Source organism: Aquarana catesbeiana, linkage group LG12 (assembly GCF_042186555.1).
Source record: "Aquarana catesbeiana isolate 2022-GZ linkage group LG12, ASM4218655v1, whole genome shotgun sequence".
NCBI lineage: Eukaryota > Metazoa > Chordata > Amphibia > Anura > Ranidae > Aquarana > Aquarana catesbeiana.
The window spans coordinates 154,852,369-154,871,172 of NC_133335.1; the positions used below are offsets into that span (position 1 = coordinate 154,852,369).

Consider the following 18,804-nt stretch of genomic DNA (forward strand, 5'->3'; position numbering starts at 1 on the left):
TTTGCATTGATATATGTCCCCTGGGGCAGGGCCCGGGTCCCCAAACCCTTTTTAGGACAATACCATGCAAATTAGCCTTTAAAGTTATGACTTTTGATTTTGAACGTTCGAGTCCCATAGACTTCAATGGGGTTCTAAAGTCTGCGCAAATTTTCAGTCCGTTCGCAGGTTCTGGTGCAAACCGAACCGGGGGGGGGGGGGGTGTTCAGCTCATCCTTAGTTCACTATATGAAATATTTATGTATTTATACATGTTGATCATATCCCCCCCCTTATCCACTTCAGCCCTGGAAGGTTTTACCCCCTTCCTGACCAGAGCACTTTTTACAATTTGGCACTGCATCGATTTAACTGGTAATTGCACGGTCATGCAATGCTGTACCCAAACTAAATTTGTGTCCTTTTTTTCCCACAAATAGAGCTTTCTTTTGATGCTATTTGATCACCTCTGCGGTTTTTATTTTTTGCGCTATACACAAAAAAGCGACAATTTTGAAAAAAAATATATATTTTTTTGATTTTTGCTATAATAAAGATCCCCAAAAATGTTTTTAAAAAACAAATTTCTTCATCAGTTTAGGCCAATATATATTCTTCTACATATTTTTGATTAAAAAAACCCGCAATAAGCGTTTATTGATTGGTTTGCACAAACGTTATAGTGTCTACAAACTATGGGAAAGATTTATGGCATTTTTATTATCTATTTATTTTTTTTTTTTACTAGTAATGGCGGTGATCTGCGATATTTAGCGGTATTGCGACATTACGACGGACTGATCAGGCACTTTTGACACATTTTTGGGATCATTGACATTTATACAGTGATCAGTGCTATAAAAATGCACTGATTGCTGTGTAAATGACACTGGTAGGTAAAGAGTTAACACTAGCGGCAATCATGGGGTTAAATGTGTGTTTCCTCAGTGTGTTCTAACTGTATGGGGATAGGGCCGAGTAGGAGAGGAGACATATCACTGTTCCTACATAGTAGGAACAAACGACATTTCCTCTCCTCTAACAGCACAGGGATTTGTGTGTTTACATACACAAATCCTTGTGCTGGCCCTTGTGCACACGATCACGCGTGGCCGGCAGTAATCGCGACCACTGGCCACGTGCACTGGGTCCCCCACCGTGCAGTGGGCACGCTGCACGCACCCTCTGACGGCTCTTAAAGGAACCCCATACCCGTATGGGGTTTCACACCGGGGAGCCATTCTGCCGGTCAGGAACCCGTTAATCTCCTGAGAGAACAAACTCAGTTCCTCTAATCCTTCCTCATAGCTGAGCTCCTCCATGCCTCTTATCAGTTTGGTTGCTCTTCTCTGTACTTCTCCAGTTCCCCAATATCCTTTTTGTAAACTGGTGCCCAAAACTGAACTTCATATTCCAGATGAGGTCTTACTAATGATTTGTACAGGGGCAAAATGATATCGCTCTCTGTGAAGTCTAAACCTCTCTTAATACAAGAAAGGATTTTGCTGGCTTTGGAAATCGCAGCTTGGCATTGTATGCTGTTGTTAAGCTTATGCTCTATCAGAACACCCAGATCCTTCTCCACCATTGATTCCCCCAGTTGTACCTAGTATATATGATGCAGGCATATTCTTAGCCTCCAAGTGCATAACTTTACATTTATCAATCTTAAACCTCATTTGTCACATAGTTGTCCAATTACAGTGCATTAAGGTTGACTTGTAAGTTGGAGACCTCCTGCAAGGACATTATTCTGCTGCATAGCTTGGTGTCATCTGCAAAGACTGAACTGGTACTTTTAGACTCAGACCCTCTATCATTTATACATTTATTAAAAAAGTAGGGGTCACTGAACCTTGGGGTACACCACTGATAACCTTAGACCATTCAGAGTATAAATCATTAGCCACTACTCTCTGAATACGGTCTTTTAGCCAGTTTACAAACTGTTTCCAAGCCTGTAGACATTACCTTACACATTAGTCATGTGTGGGGAACTGTGTCAAACGCTTTTGCAAAATCCAGGTATACCACTTCCACAGCCACTCCTTTGTCTAAGGTTTTGCTTTTCATAAAAAGAAATCAGATTTGTCTGACAACTTCTGTATTTCATGAATTCATGCTGACTTTAGCTTAATTTTTTTTTTCTAGCAAAAACTCATCTATGAGTTTTTGCTAGAAAAAGCTATATCTCCAACATGGAAACAAGGCTAAGCGACTCAACTATGCAGGAAAACATAGGAACTGGGGTGCAGAAAAATGGTATCAGGTGCTCTGGACTGATTAATCAAAATTTGAAATATTTGGCTGTAGCAGGAGACAGTTTGTTTGCCGAAGGGCTGGAGACCAGTACAATAATGAGTTTCTGCAAGCAACAGTGAAGCATGGTGTATAGGGATGGGCCGAACGGAACCCTGTTCGGTTCGCACCAGAACTTTCGAATACCTCAAAAGTTCGGACCCAAACAACGAACCCCATTAAAGTCAATGGGACTCGAACATCAAAAATCAAAAGTGCCCATTTTGAAGGCTTATATGCAAGTATTTGGGCATACAATGGTTATAGGGGCCCGGGTACTGCCCTGGCGGACATGTATTAATAAAAAAAAGTTTGTGAAAAATGTCATTTTTAAATGAGCAGTGATATTTTGATTTTTAAAGTGAAAGCATAAAAATAAAAAATTCCTTCCAATATAGTGCCTGGGGGTCCCCTTAGTCTACCTGTAAAGTGGCAGTTCTGTACCATGTCTAGACTATGCTGTAGCAATAATTGCATTTATAAAGCCATAAAAAATGAAATTTTCCCTGCAAGCTGCATTTATTTTGCTCAGCAACAGCTGGGGAGACAGTGTATATGATGAGGCTACCATGTAGTGCACTGGAAACAAGATTAGAGATTTTTTGGATATATTCTGGTGTCACTTTGACTTTGGATAGACATAACAGGTGCGTAAAAAAAATTGGTCTTTGGGTGTCGGTGGCGCATTCACACCGAAATCCTATAGAGGTACTCTTGATGAAAGCAAGATTTGGCCTTGCTGTAAAAAATTGCTATGATATGCACCTGTCAAACAGGTGCAGAAAAATTACTCTTTGGGTGTCGGGGGCGCCTTCCCACCATAACCCTGTAGAGGTGCTCTTGATGAAGGCAAAAAAAAATTGCAATGATATGCATATGGTTGGTGTTTTTGCCACATTTGATGTGCCTGAGACACAGTTTGCAGGTAGCAACAGTGCGATCTGCTGCAGATGTGCTGAGAAAGGCCCAGACAGCTGAGCTTTGGGGAGTTGGGGAGATAACAGCTGCAGAATGTGAAGGAATAAGGTGGCTGCTCTCTACTCTTTCTTGATGTCGGCCTCCTTGGGGTTGTGCCGCCTCACCTTTAGTTTCCTGCTCTGCTCTATCTGGCACCCAAGTCGCATCAGTGATCTCATCATCTCCATCACCTCCATCTTCATCGTTACCACTAGAAACAACTTGGCAATACGCTGCGGCTTGGGGAACATGAATTCCAATTTGTCTATCAGTCTTCCTCCCTCTCTCTAGGCTCTTCTCTTGTTCCTGTTATCCTCAACCTCAGAACCAACATCTGAATCCAGTAATGGCTGGGCATCATCAAGGTGCAAGTGGCTGACGCTGTGGTCAAATAACTCAGCTGACTCCTCAATGGCTGATGTTGGGGCTATGACAGGAATAAACGTGGACAAGGAGGCAGGTTTATCCACTCTGGCAACTGCAGGGGACTGCACACTTGTCTCTGCTTGCGTGACAAAGGATGAGGAAGGTTTAGTAAGCCAGTCCACCAACTCCTCTGCATGCTGTGGCTGGATAGCATGGGCAAACTCAATAAACAGAGGAAATGATGCCCTGCCTGAGGACTGACCACCTTGTCCATCTTTACCTGTGGACACATTTGTTGCTGGCCCCCTTACAGTGCCAAGGGAACGTCTGCCTCTCCTTGTTGTCCTCCCAGACATTATTGGGAGGGAGGGGGCAGTGCTTATAAGCAAATGTAAAGAAGAAGTTGAAATCTTTACGTAGATGCACTTTAATCAATGTAAAGAGGTGGCAGTAGCGCACACAGAAGTATATGGTGTTAAACTGTCAGTAACGCACAAAACTATATGGCGTAAAACTGGCAGTAACGCACACAGAACTATATGGCGTTAAACTGGCAGTAGCGCACACAGAAGTATATAGCGTTAAACTGGCAGTAACACAATCAAATAGATTGTTAAATAAATAGTGTTCAACCGTCACTACCCTGACACTATCTGAACTGTCCCTACCCTAGCTATACACTAATGTCAAGATTACAGACACGGTCTCACTACACTACACTGAAACTATCTGAGCTGTCCCTACTCTACACTAATGTATGTATGAATGACATGCGGTCTCTCTACACTACAGTGAAACTATCTGAGCGGCTCCTACTCTAGCTGCACACTATGCAAAGCTGAATGATGGTCCCCCTACACTCACACTATCCCTAGACTGACACTAAACTAATATTCTACACTGACAATTGAAGCAAAATAGCACAGTATAGCACACTAACTAACTAATAGCACTGAACAGAGGCCTGTTCTATCTCGCTCCACACCAAAATCACACTGAAAATGGCTGCCATTGAAAGAATTATTTTATACTGTGGGGCAGGAATGAGCCATGATTGGATAAAGTCATGATGACAGTGTCCAATCATGACTCTGACAGTGCTCTGTGCCCTGATTGGCTAAAGATTTCACTGCTTCAGCCAATCAGGGCTTGCAATGCACTGCTCAGTGCCGCAACACATTGTGGTTGGTTCGGGGGGCTGAACAAACAGTCGGACGACCCGTTTGTTCGGCTATTCTCCAAACAGCGAAAGTTCGGCCCGAACCTATGCTCGGACCGAAACGTTCGCCCCTCCCTAATGGTGGAGGTTCCTTGCAAGTTTGAGGCTGCATTTCTGAAAATGGAGTTGGAGATTTTGTCAGGATCAATGTTGTCCTCAATGATGAGAAATACAGGCAGATACTTATCCATCATCCCATACCATCAGGAAGGCATGTGATTGGCCCCACATTTATTCTGCAGCAGGATAATGATCCCAAACATATAGCCAATATCATTAAGAACTATCTTCAGCATAAAGAAGAACAAGGAGTCCTGGAAGTGATGGTTTGGCCCCCACAGAGCCCTGATTTCAACATTATTGAGTTTGTCTGGAATTACATGAAGAGACAGAATGATTTGAGGCAGCCTACATCCACAGAAGATCTGTGGTTAGTTCTCCGAGATGATTAGAACAACTGACCTGCAGAGTTCCTTTAAAAACTGTGTGCAAGTGTAGCTAGAAGGTTTGATGCTGTTTTGAAGGCAAAGGGTGGTCACACCAAATAATGATTTTATTTGGATTTCTCTTTTGTTCATTTTACTTTCTATTTTGTTAAATGATAAAAATAAACTATTAACACTTCTATTTCTGAAAGCATTCTTAATTTACAGCATTTTTCACACCTCCCTAAAACTTTTGCACAGTACTGTTCATATATATTTTTTCACAATGTTGGTCACATTTGTATGAAGATGTGTACAAAAACTGTGTTGCACTAGAAAAAAAGGAACAAAGAATAACAAAAAATATCAAGTCCAAAGTATAATACAAAAATAAAGTCCCAAATGGTGAAAAATTTAACGAAGATAAACCAAAATTTAATTGGATTCCCTCCACCTTGTGTGTTCACTGGCGCCACATATATGGACGTGCTCTTACCAGAGAGCGTAGACCTCCTATTACGGGGGCTATATAGGGTCTTGGGATTAAAAGTACCATTTCTGTCTTTGCAGATGACACTAAGCTATGCAGGGAATTAACGTCCTTACAGGATGTCTCCAACTTACAAGCTGACCTCAATGCATTGTCTAATTGGGCATCTACATAGTTACATAGTTACATAGTTACATAGTAGGTGAGGTTGAAAAAAGACACAAGTCCATCAAGTCCAACCTATGTGTGTGATTATGTGTCAGTATTACATTACATATCCCTGTATATTGCGGTCATTCAGGTGATTATCTAATAGTTTCTTGAAGCTATCAATGCTCCCCGCTGAGACCACCGCCTGTGGAAGGGAATTCCACATCCTTGCCGCTCTTACAGTAAAGAACCCTCTACGTAGTTTAAGGTTAAACCTCTTTTCTTCTAATTGTAATGAGTGGCCACGAGTCTTATTAAACTCTCTTCTGCGAAAAAGTTTTATCCCTATTGTGGGGTCACCAGTACAGTATTTGTAAATTGAAATCATATCCCCTCTCAAGCGTCTCTTCTCCAGAGAGAATAAGTTCAGTGCTCGCAACCTTTCCTCATAACTAAGATCCTCCAGACCCTTTATTAGCTTTGTTGCCCTTCTTTGTACTCGCTCCATTTCCAGTACGTCCCTCCTGAGGACTGGTGCCCAGAACTGGACAGCGTACTCCAGGTGCGGCCGGACCAGAGTCTTGTAGAGCGGGAGAATTATTGTTTTATCTCTGCAGTTGATCCCCCTTTTAATGCATGCCAATATTCTGTTTGCTTTATTAGCAGCAGCTTGGCATTGCATGCCATTGCTGAGCCTATCATCCACTAGGACCCCCAAGTCCTTTTCCATCCTAGATTCCCCCAGAGGTTCTCCCCCCAGTGTATAGATTGCATTCATATTTTTGCCACCCAAATGCATTATCTTACATTTTTCTACATTGAACCTCATCTGCCATGTAGTCGCCCACCCCATTAATTTGTTCAGGTCTTTTTGCAAGATTTCCACATCCTGCGGAGAAGTTATTGCCCTGCTTAGCTTAGTATCGTCTGCAAATACAGAGATGGAACTGTTTATCCCATCCTCCAGGTCGTTTATGAACAAATTAAATAGGATTGGTCCCAGCACAGAACCCTGGGGGACCCCACTACCCACCCCAAGTGGCAAATGAGGTTTAATGTTGATAAATGTAAAGTTATGCACTTGGGGACTAAGAATATGCATGCATCATACATACCCTGTTTCCCTGAAAATAAGACCTAGCGTGATTGTCGATGATGGCTGCAATATAAGCCCTACCCCCCAAATAAGCCCTACCCTGTTTCCCTGAAAATAAGCCCTACCCTGCCTACACCGACCTACAAGGACTTTAACTAGGGCTTATTTGGGGGGTAGGGCTTATATTGCAGCCATCACCGAAAATCACGCTAGGTCTTATTTTCGGGGAAACAAGGTACTAGGGTGAGCACAATTTGGGGAATCCATAGTGGAGAAGGATCTGGGGGTTTTGGTAAATCATAAGCTCAATAATAGCATGCAATGTCAAGCTGCGGGTTCCAAAGCGAGCAAAGTCCTTTGTTGTATTAAGAGAGGTATGGACTCCAGAGAGAGTGATATCATTATGCCCCTGTACAAATCATTAGTAAGATCTCATCTGGAATATGCAGTTCAGTTTTGGTCACCAGTTCTCAAAAAGGATATCGGGGAAGTGGAAAACGTGCAGAGAAGGCAACCAACTTGATAAGAGGCATGGAGGAGCTCACCTATGAGGAAAAATTAGAAGAACTGAATTTATTCTCTCTTGAGAAGAGGAGATTAAGGAGGGATATGATTAACATCTACAAATACATAAGTGGTCCATATAGTGAACTTGGTGTTGAGTTATTCACTTTAAGGTCATCACAGAGGACAAGAAGAGGGCACTGTTTACGTCTTGAGGAAAAAAGATTTCATCTCCAAATACGGAAAGGTTTCTTCACAGTAAGAGCTGTGAAAATGTGGAATAGACTCCCTTCAGAGGTGGTTCTGGCAAGCTCAGTAGATTGCTTTGGATTCTTTCCTAAATGTACATAATATAAGTGGATACTAGCATGTATAGGTAAAGTTGATCCAGGGAAAGTACGATTGCCTCTCGGGGGATCAGGAAGGAATTTTTTCCCCAGCTGTAGCAAATTGGAGAATGCTTTGCTGGAGTTTTTTGCCTTCGACTGGATCAACTGTGGGTGAAGGATTGTGTATATGGGATTGTATGATTTTTTTTTTTTTTGGTTGAACTGAAGGTCATCCTTATGCCGCATACACACGATCGGACATTCCGACGACGAAATCCTGTGATTTATTTCCGACGGATGTTGGTTCAAACTTGTCTTGCATACACACGGTCGCACAAATGTTGTCGGAAATTCCGATTGCTAAGAACGCACTGACGTACAATACGTACAACGGCACTATAAAGAGGAAGTGCAATAGCCAGTGCTCCACCCTTTGGGCTCCTTCTGCTAATCTTGTGTTAGTAGAAGTTTGGTGAGAGACAATTCGCGCTTTTCAGCCTCGTGCTTTTCAGATCGTTACTGCTCTTCAGTTTGTGCTTGTGGGTTCGTATCTGGTTTTCAGTGCGTGTAGTCAGTTCGTATCCCGTTTTCAGTGCATATTTTTATATTACGTATTTGATCTTCAGTGCATTCTTGTCCGCTCGTTTCTGATTTTCAGCTTGCTCTTCTCATGCCTTTCTGATTTTCAGTGCGTTCTGTTAGTTCGTTCTGACCAGCCGACCGTTTTGTAGCCATGTTGCAGGTACATACTCATCGTAGAGTTCGTGCTGTGCAGGGGCTTGATGTTGGGGTTCTTACTTTGACCCAAGCCCAGTCCATGAACAGGGCGCGGAGGAGTTCATGGACGAAGAATTGGTTGCTCCAGCATGCCTTTGTTGCGGGAGATCCGTGAGAATAATCCTGATGATTTCAGGATTTAACACTGGATGACAGACCCCGTTTTTCACTGTTTGTTGGCTTTGCTGTCCCCTTATATTACAAGGCAGGACACCTGCATACGGCAAGCCATCACTCCCGAACAGAGGCTCATCGCCACGTTGCAGGACATCAAGTTCTCGACAGGTATCTCCCCCTAGGCTCTGGGGATGATTATTCCGGAGACCTGTTCTGCCATCACTCAGGTCTTGCAGAAGGACAATAATAAGATAATAAGGTAAGATTTCTCCTTTAACATCACATTATATGTATTTAATGTTTGCTAATGTAATGTATTTCTTTCATCATTCCCTAATTAAAAGGGTTACCTGTCCTGGGCTTGGTTTCTCCACTCCCCATATTGCTTTTTTATTCTTTGTGATCACATTTTATTTGTATGCCGGGTTTTTATGTGTATGCCCTGGGCTTGGTTTCTCCGCTCCCCATATTGTTTTTTTTATTCTTTGTGATCACATTTTATTTGTATGCCTGGTTTTTATGTAAAATAAACCAAACTTTTTGACCTACACCATTGGAAGCTCTCTCCTCTTGTTTTCACATAATCTCCGCTATTTGAGCTTGTCTGACCGTTCCATCTGCTTTTTTAATGCTTGTCGGCTATTATCATCATCATCACGATTCCACTGAGAGAGGACTGGACCTTTGGAGGTTTTGCTGACCATTCCGGACCCACTGAATGATCCTCCTGGACCCTCCGGACCGTTCCTGCTTCATTATGCTTCCAGTTATCCATGCTCGTTCGACCTGGTGTCGCTGACATCCAGGTCCACTGGCTCTGGTAAGAGTACCCATCTTTATTGTACCATTGATGTCATACCTCCAGATATACATCCAACTGTCCCTGGTCTCTGCATATGAATGACCCTGTGTTTGTGGCACATCTGTCGTTTTTTGGGACTGATATATCCAGGACTCAGCAGCAGCCCTTTAATTTTCACTTTGTTGGGACTTATTTATGTTTACACTTCACCATTTTTAGTTATTTTATGTACTCACACAGTTTTTTAGTACTGTTTATCTATACATGGTTACATATGTATTCATACAGTTTACTAACACTGTTTGCTCTTTAGTGCTACACTTTCCACTCCCATCTACTGGAGCACCTGTGTGGGACACCCTACAAAGTTTGTTCTGGTGTCCCATACTAGTGCTCCTGCGTCCAGATGTGTAAACAGCTGCTGAGTGTCCTCTCCTTACACTGAATCAAGTTTGCATTTCATTCTAGTTACAAACCCATCTAGACAACAATGTAATAAACTTCTTTAACTACAAATAGGCCTGAACAAATGTAGTTAACCTGTATCTGCCAAAAACATTGTATTAGTGGGCGAACGAATGATGTTTACTGTGTCCATGAACCTGAAAGTTGCCATTTTAAACTGTACAACAGTAAAGAAAAGCACATGGAGCAGCATGTAAGTAATAATAATAATAGAAACACACGACAACTACTTACTTTTTTGCAGAACTCTCTTGATTTTTCTGTACTGATCCTGCTCCCTCAATTTCAGGTCTGACCAGCGTTTCCTCAATTGATCCTTGGATCGTAGTACTCCAAAATTCCTGTGCAGACTTCTCACAACTTTAGTCATGATCTTGGCCTTTCTCACATTTGGGTTTGGGTACAGTCCATACTTCCCATCATAGTCGGCATTATTCAATATGTCCACCATCTCCACCATCTCTACAAAGGACATATCTGAGGCCTTAAATCTCCTCCGGGATCGGGACATTTGTGGCTCCGGGCTATCGCCGTTGCTGCTGTCTGCATGCACTTGTTCTTTCTCCGCCATATGCTCTCCCACTGCGCCGAAAGAGAAGGGGCGGGGAATATACTAGATAGAAGGTCAGGGGCGGGCAGAGTTTCATGCGTGCGCAGTGTATATAAAGCGTAAAACGCGTGCATCGTACCTACGATCTGTGAGCAGACAAAGGAGTAGTGGAAGCACCGATCGTGATAACTAAGGTACAATTTTAACTTGGGCCTATACTGCTTATAGATTCAGGCCTATATTGGGACAAGATTACAAGAGTTTTTAGTCTGACATTAGGGTTTTTGTCTTGTGTTGTGTCTTGCAGAGAAAATGGATCTATTGAATGATCAGGTCTTTATCCCCATATTCATTAATAAGTACTGGGGAGCTGCCCTGTCTGTGGCAGGTAAACCACCCCTTTTATACCAATAAAAGAAAGAGGCAGGCAGCGCTGGATCAATTGCTGGAATTTGTGAAGCTGCAGATCCCCACGGCAACCATCAACTATTTGAAGGCCACAATTGGTGGCATGAGGCGCACTTATAATAGGGAGCGCAAGAAGGTCCAGGATTCCCAGAGATCAGGAGCTGCAGCAGATGACATTTATGTACCCAGGCTGTGGTACTATAACAGACTGCATTTTCTGGCAGACTAGAGGAAATCCAGGCCAGCACTCTCCAGTCTTCCTTCAACGCTTCCTTCTACCCCAGCTGAGACTTCCAACGTCCAACCTGGGCCTTCCAGCCAGGAAGATGTGGAGGAGCCCAGCTTGAGCCAGGTATAGCATTGTTCAACATATTTCTTGTCAAAAAAATTAATGATGTTAACTAGATGTTAGTATTGATCACTCATTTCTGATTTAACAGAGTGTTTTACATATCAATAGACAGTAGTGGCCACAAATGATTGGGACAAGAATGAAGATGCTGGGGTCAGAAGGATAGTCTTTTCTATTTATTAACATTCAATTTGCAACAGCCATGAGCTGACAATTGTGTGTGATCGATGAACCAAAAAATAAAACTATGTCCCTTTTTCATACACAGGAAAGTGGCAGCCAGGAGGTGGCGGGGGTAAATGGCAGCCAGGAGGTGGCCGAGCCAAGTAGCCTGACCAAATTCCATGTCCCTCCCCTCTGCCTTAAAAAAAAGGTCCAGGAAGGGGAGTAACATGGAGGAGGCAGCACTTGGGCTACTTCGGCAGGCTACTGCGGCCCTCAGCCCCCCCAGTCTTCAAGAGGACTATGCCTGCTTGGCAGCCTGCAAAATGCAGGAAATGGAGGAGGGCCAACGCCTCTTCTGTGAGGAAGTTATCTTACAAGCCATAAATAAGGGGTTGAGGGGCGAACTCACAAGCCAAATCCAGGTTTGTGAGTTCGACCATCGTCCTCCTCCTCCACCTCCTGCCACAACTCCAACACCAGAGCCACAGCCTGGAAGCAAGCCTGGAAGGAAGACAAGAAAGTGATGGGCTGGGTTCAGTCTGGTCTGACAAAAGATGCAGGCTGTAAGACCACAGCCTTGGGACATATATGTCATCTGCTGCTGTTCCTGATCTCTCGGAGTCCTGGACCGGATTGTGCTCACTATTATATGGACTCATCATGCTACCAATTTTGGCTGTAAAATAGTTGATGTGTGCCCTGGGGTACAAAGGCTTCGCCAATTTCACCAGTTTTGCCAGCGTTGCCTTCCTCTTTATTTGGTTATGACCCATAATAAATGGCAATTTTTTTTTCACAAATACTTGCCTATGTGTTTTACTTCAAAAAGGACAGTTTTGTTTGTGAGTAGCCAGGTACATTTCAAAAATACAATGTCAAATTAACAAGGGACACCAACACCAAACAACCTCCTTGAGGTTAAAAAATACAAGTTAATAATGGTGTTGTGGTAACTTGACACACAAAACGACAAAAAATATTATGGAGATCAGTAGAAAAAAAAAACAGGAGATCTTGATAAAAAAAGCAAAAAAAAAAGTTGATCACTATAAAAAAAAAAAAAAAAAAGGAGATCTTCATAAAAAACAAACAAAAAAAATGGAGATCTTCATGAAAAGATAAAGAAAAAAAGATCACTATAAAAATAAAATAGATCTGACCAAAAAAATAACAAATATTATTCATTAGATCACGAGAAATAATAAAGAAATCAGTTTGTGAGAACTGTGTGAATATCAGCAGCAAAACAACTTCATTATTCTAGCATTATAAAGAAGAAGAGAATGCGATGCATTGAAAGATTAAAACATTTTTAGCATGACGACTGTGCTATCTCCATTATGAACGCTAGTTTTACCAGACCGAGTGCTTCCATCTTGTACTTGATTCAGAGCATGCGTGGAATTTGATGCATCGGAATTGTGTACACACGCTCGGAATTTTTGTCGTCAGAAATTCCGACAAAAAATGTCCGAAGGAGCCTACACACGGTCGGAATTTCCGACAACAAGCTCCTATCGAACATTTGTTGTTGGAATGTCCGATCGTGTGTACGCGGTATTAGTGTTCAGTAATCCTGTGGACTGAATCTTTCAGCTTAAAAGCATCAAAACATTGGAAACTAGGCTATGCTAAGTTTCCCAGCAAATGTAAATATATCAAAAACAAGCCAGGTACATGCAGGAATATTAATAAAATCATCTGACAGGTAAAGGCATATTTTCAGTTTAGGTTTAGTGGTAAATGTGACCGGATGGTTTTTAATAAGGAATAAATATAACCAGAGATCATCAACACCAATTAAGCTGCAAGTCACTGTTACATTCAGAAATGAGAGCTGTGAAAATCCTGTGACAGTCATTGCTGCTTATTGGGTAATTGGTTTGCTGGTTTCATGGTCTCCTGGGAAAACACTATTTAGTTGACATGGGTCAGAGTGCTTCTAGTTGATTCTGTTCTACCACAAGTACAAGTTCTGGCTTTTACACTTTGCCATTTGCCTGTCACTTTGCTGTCTCCACAGCATGATCTGAATTCCTCTTGGGGCCAATAAGATTGCTCCTTTGATCTGGCCCATTGAGTAACATAATCCTGTTTATCTGTTACACTTTCTGCTCTAATCTGATTAGGCCAGGTCTCATTTTTTTCTAGCAGTAGATACATCTTACTGTTACAAAAGCACCAAATGTCTCTGCTGTACTAGCTCAGAGCAGCCTTATCAAAGCAGACTGGCAGGACCAGATTATAGCGCAGAGGTTAATGGAGAGACTGATAGGATCTGCCGAAGGTTATTTAGCAAAGCGCCAGTAATACAACAGCTGTTAGCTGAAAATTCTATATCTCCCTGGCACAATGTGCCAACTTCATGGAATGTACAAAGATTAACAGTTTTAACTATATACATCCCCTAACTCAGAGCACCGTGATATCAATTCTCAGTTAATCACTATACCCATCTACACTATAATTTATTCAGAGAATCAGTATACCTTCACATCAAAATGTATCACTTAAATTAAAGAGTTTTTTTTACTTTATGTGATTCTGGTATTTCAGCACATATTGCAATCAGTTTTGTATTTAGTAATGCATAGCCCATTTGGTGTTGCAGCTTTTATTACAGTGTGTGATGCATAGCCTATAAGTTATCATATGCAAGCTCTGATATGGTCCACTTTAACAAAATCTCCTTGCTATTGTATGAAGCTATTAGGTTTATATAACTATTTAGGTCTTCTTCATCCCACGTACCCAGCTTAAGTCCTTGGTATGGCTAATGGGGTACTTCCTAAGGAATAAAATGCAGTTATAGGGAGAGGTTATTTGTAATGACTGATAGATACAGTACATGAGACATAGACTAATGACATCTGCTGCTGTTTGTGTAAATAGAAATATATCATGATGCATCCATGCCAGAGGTTGAATGCACAATGTTGTCAGCTCCCAAATAAAAAATGTTTTAAATAATTATAATCAGAGGCCTGCCAATCAAACTTTAAATATTATAACCAGGTTTCTGTGAATGTTATATCAGCACTTACATTGTTAAGTTTAATGTCACTCTTGTTTCGCCCAGAGACTTGGCCAGTAAGGTGGCACAACATGGTCCGGCTTTGTCTTCTTGTCGAGCTAAAATGAGAAGCCCCAGAACGACGGTTCTTCTGTTTATCTGTTAAGAGAAGAAGATTTTGAGGGGCACTCTGCCTTATGATATACTGTACTGCCGTGTGAGAAAGTAAGTACACCCTATGGAACTGTTTTATCAACATTTGAACACGTAAACTTTAGAACCTCATTCAAACAGTATCTACAGGGATAGATGATATACTTGAACAAAGCATATCATTATCTAAATGAAAGAAAATTGAGATTTGTCACATGAAAAAAGTAAGCCTACCATTACATTTACCATCACTTAATCATAATACAATCCATTAAATTAGGTATTCCAAAGATTAGAACCTCCTTAGGGAGTATGCAGGTGAAACCTGTCCTTTTAAAACTCAGACATCTAGGGTATGGTGTTTTCTTTACTATTATGCTGCGTACACACGATCGGACATTCCGACAACGAAATCCTGGATTTATTTCCGATGGATGTTGGCTCAAACTTTTCTTGCATACACATGGTAGCACAAATGTTGTCGGAAATTCCGAACTCAAGAACGCGCTGACGTACAACACGTACGACGGCACTATAAAAGGGAGGTTCAATACCAAGTGCACCACCCTTTGGGCTCCTTCTGCTAATCTCGTGTTATTAGAAGTTTGGTGAGAGATGATTCGCGCTTTTCAGCCTCGTGCTTTTCAGATCGTTATTGTTCTTCAGTTTGTGCTTGTGGGTTTGTATCTGGTTTTCTTTCATCATTCCCTAATTACCATGATTGTAATATGCTGTGAATGTCCGCTTTGTCCTCATGCATGCTGGAAGTTTTTCCTTTTTCGTTCTTCACTAACCTCCCCAGCATGCTATCCTGGGCCCATACACACCTAGCCTGGTCACTTAACAATGTATTTTGTCAGCTCCATAGTAGTGCTTTACCCTAAACACCTCCTAAAATGTGTACAAATGTTATTTGTCCTTAAATTCAGGCAGAGTGCCAGAGGCTTTTTTTTGGGGTCCCAAACTCATTTGGAACCCTCCCTCTCCCCAACCGCTAAGTCAACCGATACCAATCCTCTATTTGCTGACTTTGCCAAACCCATACACACTATACCTATCTCTTTTGTGATCATATTTATGGATGAATTCACCAAAGCATGTAGTGAAAGGGCCTGCCTGAATACTTTCAAATAGTACCGTTTAAAGTTTTGTTCTCCTGTTATCTTTATAGGTAATTGCAGAATGTAAAAATGTGCTTCAATTTGTACAGTGTGTATTCCTATTTTTGGATTATGACACTTCTTACCTGTCCAGTGGGCTGCCAATAGTGTAAAGTAAGGAGGGGCCGGCCAAATTACCACACATTATGTATGCATTCATCTCTCAATGAAGTGGAGAGGGTTACCTGTCCAAAACATCCCCCCCCTAATATTTTTACAATGGGCCATCAGAGGGGGTGAGGAATCTGATAAGTGGACCTTATATTTTTGTCTTTAAATACTCCTTCAAATAAATGTTATACTGATGTTGACCAAGAATGTTTGTGTCTAATCTGCTTGCAATGTTATGTGCAAAAGTACTCTTTTTTTTTCTTGTTTCACTTCACAGTTTCCTTCAACGCCACAGGAATAGCAGACTGTGGCCTCCCAATTTGCCCAGCGGTGGGACTTTCCCAACTGCGGAGGGGCAATCGATGGGAAACACGTCCACATAGTCCCACCCCCCAACTCGGGGTCATACTATTACAACTATAAGGGGTTTAATAGTAGTGTGATGTTGGCGGTGGTGTCAGCAACATACAAGTTTCTCTGTGGACGTGGGGAACAATGGCCGGATGTCGCATGGTGGAGTCATTGCCCAGACCGAGTTCTACGGATGGCTCCAGAGTGGTGGCTTGGGATTGCCACCTCTGGAAGACAACGTGGCTGGTCTGCCGTTCATCTTTGTCGCTGATCAAGCGTTTGGGCTGGGTGATCACCTGATGCGGCCGTTCCTGATGAGGACCCTCACCCAAACCAAAGGAGAAATTCTATAAGCTATGTGGCCTCAGTTGGGCCTGAGGCCAGATTTCAAGACCAAACCCTGATGGCGCTTGAAGCTGGCCGTCCTGGCTTGCCCCCCCAAAGTGCCCGCGAGGTCCGTCTAAAATATATGGAGTACTTTGCAGGTAGGGGGGCCATTGATATGCCAGAAATTGTTTAAGAAACATTTTTAAAATACATTATTATTTTAAACTGAAATAATATTTCCTTTGATTTACTGCTTGTGTTTCTTTTAGCTGTCTCCTAGGTTATCCAATGGGCTTTTCTTTTTGGCCATTTTCTTCAATAGTGCAAACGTAATTTCTTTGATACATGAAGTGACAATCTCTTCTTCAGCTAACTATTATGTTGTGGGTCTGCTACAAATTCACCTTGTTTTTGTTGTTAATGTATGTAATGCATTACAGATAAAAATATTCATAATTTTCAGCACCATGAATTAATTTTTTGGAGTGACGAATATGGCCTGATTGTTGCACTTGTAGTGCAAAGTGGATTTGCCTTTAGTAAATAACCCCCATTGTCACTGTAAACACCAACTTACTCAAAAAACCGATATTGAGCATTGAAAGAAGAAGCCACACATTGTTAAGTAGAACAATTTTTACTCTGTGCATATTCACATGTGCGTTAGAAAAGTGTTTTTTAACAAACTAACATTTTTTTTAATAATTTTTTTTTTTTTGACAGTAGAAATATCCTTTTTTGTGTTAAACAGGCATGTTTAAAACCATAAAACAATACACAACTCAGGAACTTACAAAGTTCAAATTAGATAAATTGAAGGCAATATCAGACATTAGTATGTCCAAACTGTGTTGATATTGCCTTCATCAGATGGGGTGATGTCACCCCTGTGAAAGCCAAATTTTGAAGAGGCACACAAATTGAGAGTCAAAATGGGGATTTCCCTCCTGATCCCATGCCTAAGGTCAACATGTGCTAGCTCCCATCATGGGGGATCAATGGACGTGTTTTGGGGGTGCAACCCCTTCCTCTCAGCTACTTTAGTTGCGAGGAAGGGGTTGCACCCACAAAACGCGTACATTGATATCCCGTGATGGCAGATAGCACATGTTGACACACTGTGTGCATCTTCAAAATTTGGCTTTCAACATTTTTTAGAAAAGTTATAAAAAAAACAATTACAAAAATGTTGTTGTGTTTTAGATTTTGCCTAAAACATTAATGATGTTTTTGAGTCTTTTTTCCACATCATTGATGTCTTCCTTGATCTTCTGTAAATCACGATTGCACACCATGATCTCCCTGATGAGGACGTGTGTACTTGCACTTGGGAAATGTGTTTCTTCTTCCACATCACCTAAAATAAAAAAACACACCATGTATTATAAATATGCAGACATCTATCTATTACCTGAAGCTGTGGTCTCAGACACTCATCTGTTGTGGTCACTATTTCGCCCAATTCATAAACCTCTCCTTCCTCCACATCCTCTGGTTGTGGTGTGGGGATTTCCCCTTCTTTAGGAGGTGAGGGGTCCCTGGTGTCCTCTGATGTCCCAAGTCTTTTCTCCCCTATGTGAATAAAAAAAAGATATACTGAGCACACAGATATTTGAGGGCATAAATAGGAATATGAAACATTGCTTGGAAGTGTCGTACAATTGTCTGTTTTGGCAGAGTTCCAAGCTGGAGACATGATTTTTTCCCTTTCTTCAAGCTGGAATACTTACCTTTTTTGGTCAAGTTTCACACATGGAGGCACCCCTAGTATCCACTGGAGCACCTGTGTGGGACACCCTAAAAAGTTTGTTCTGGTGTCCCACACTAGTGCTCCTGCATCCAGATATGTAAATAGCTGCTGAGTGTCCTCTCCTTACACGGAATCAAGTTTGTATTTAATTCTAGTTACAAACCCATCTAGACAACAATGTAATAAACTTCTTTTAATACAAATAGCCATGACCAAATGTAGTTAACCTGCATCTGCCAAAAACATTCTATTAGTGGGCGAACGAACAATGTTTACTACGAACGATTACTGTGCCCACAAACCTGAAAGTTGCCATTTTAAACTGTACAACAGTAAAGAAAAGCACATGGAGCAGCATGCAAGTAATAATAATAATAATAGTAACACAGGACAACTACTTACTTTTTGAAAAACTCTCTTGATCCTTCTGTACTCATCATGCTCCCTCAATTTCAGGTCTGACCAGCGTTTCCTCAATTGATCCTTGGAT

The 18,804-nt window shown here is 41.6% G+C and overlaps 1 protein-coding gene across 1 annotated transcript in view; it reads right to left on the bottom strand.

The window, feature by feature from the left end:
- KCNH4 (potassium voltage-gated channel subfamily H member 4) overlaps positions 1 to 18,804 on the bottom strand; it is a gene marked incomplete at its 3' end in the record, with an annotated part of 923,392 nt that overhangs the window by 499,117 nt on the left and 405,471 nt on the right. The window contains 1 exon segment of the mRNA XM_073606110.1: positions 14,494 to 14,621. Within this exon segment, the coding sequence (XP_073462211.1) occupies positions 14,494 to 14,621 (128 nt within the window).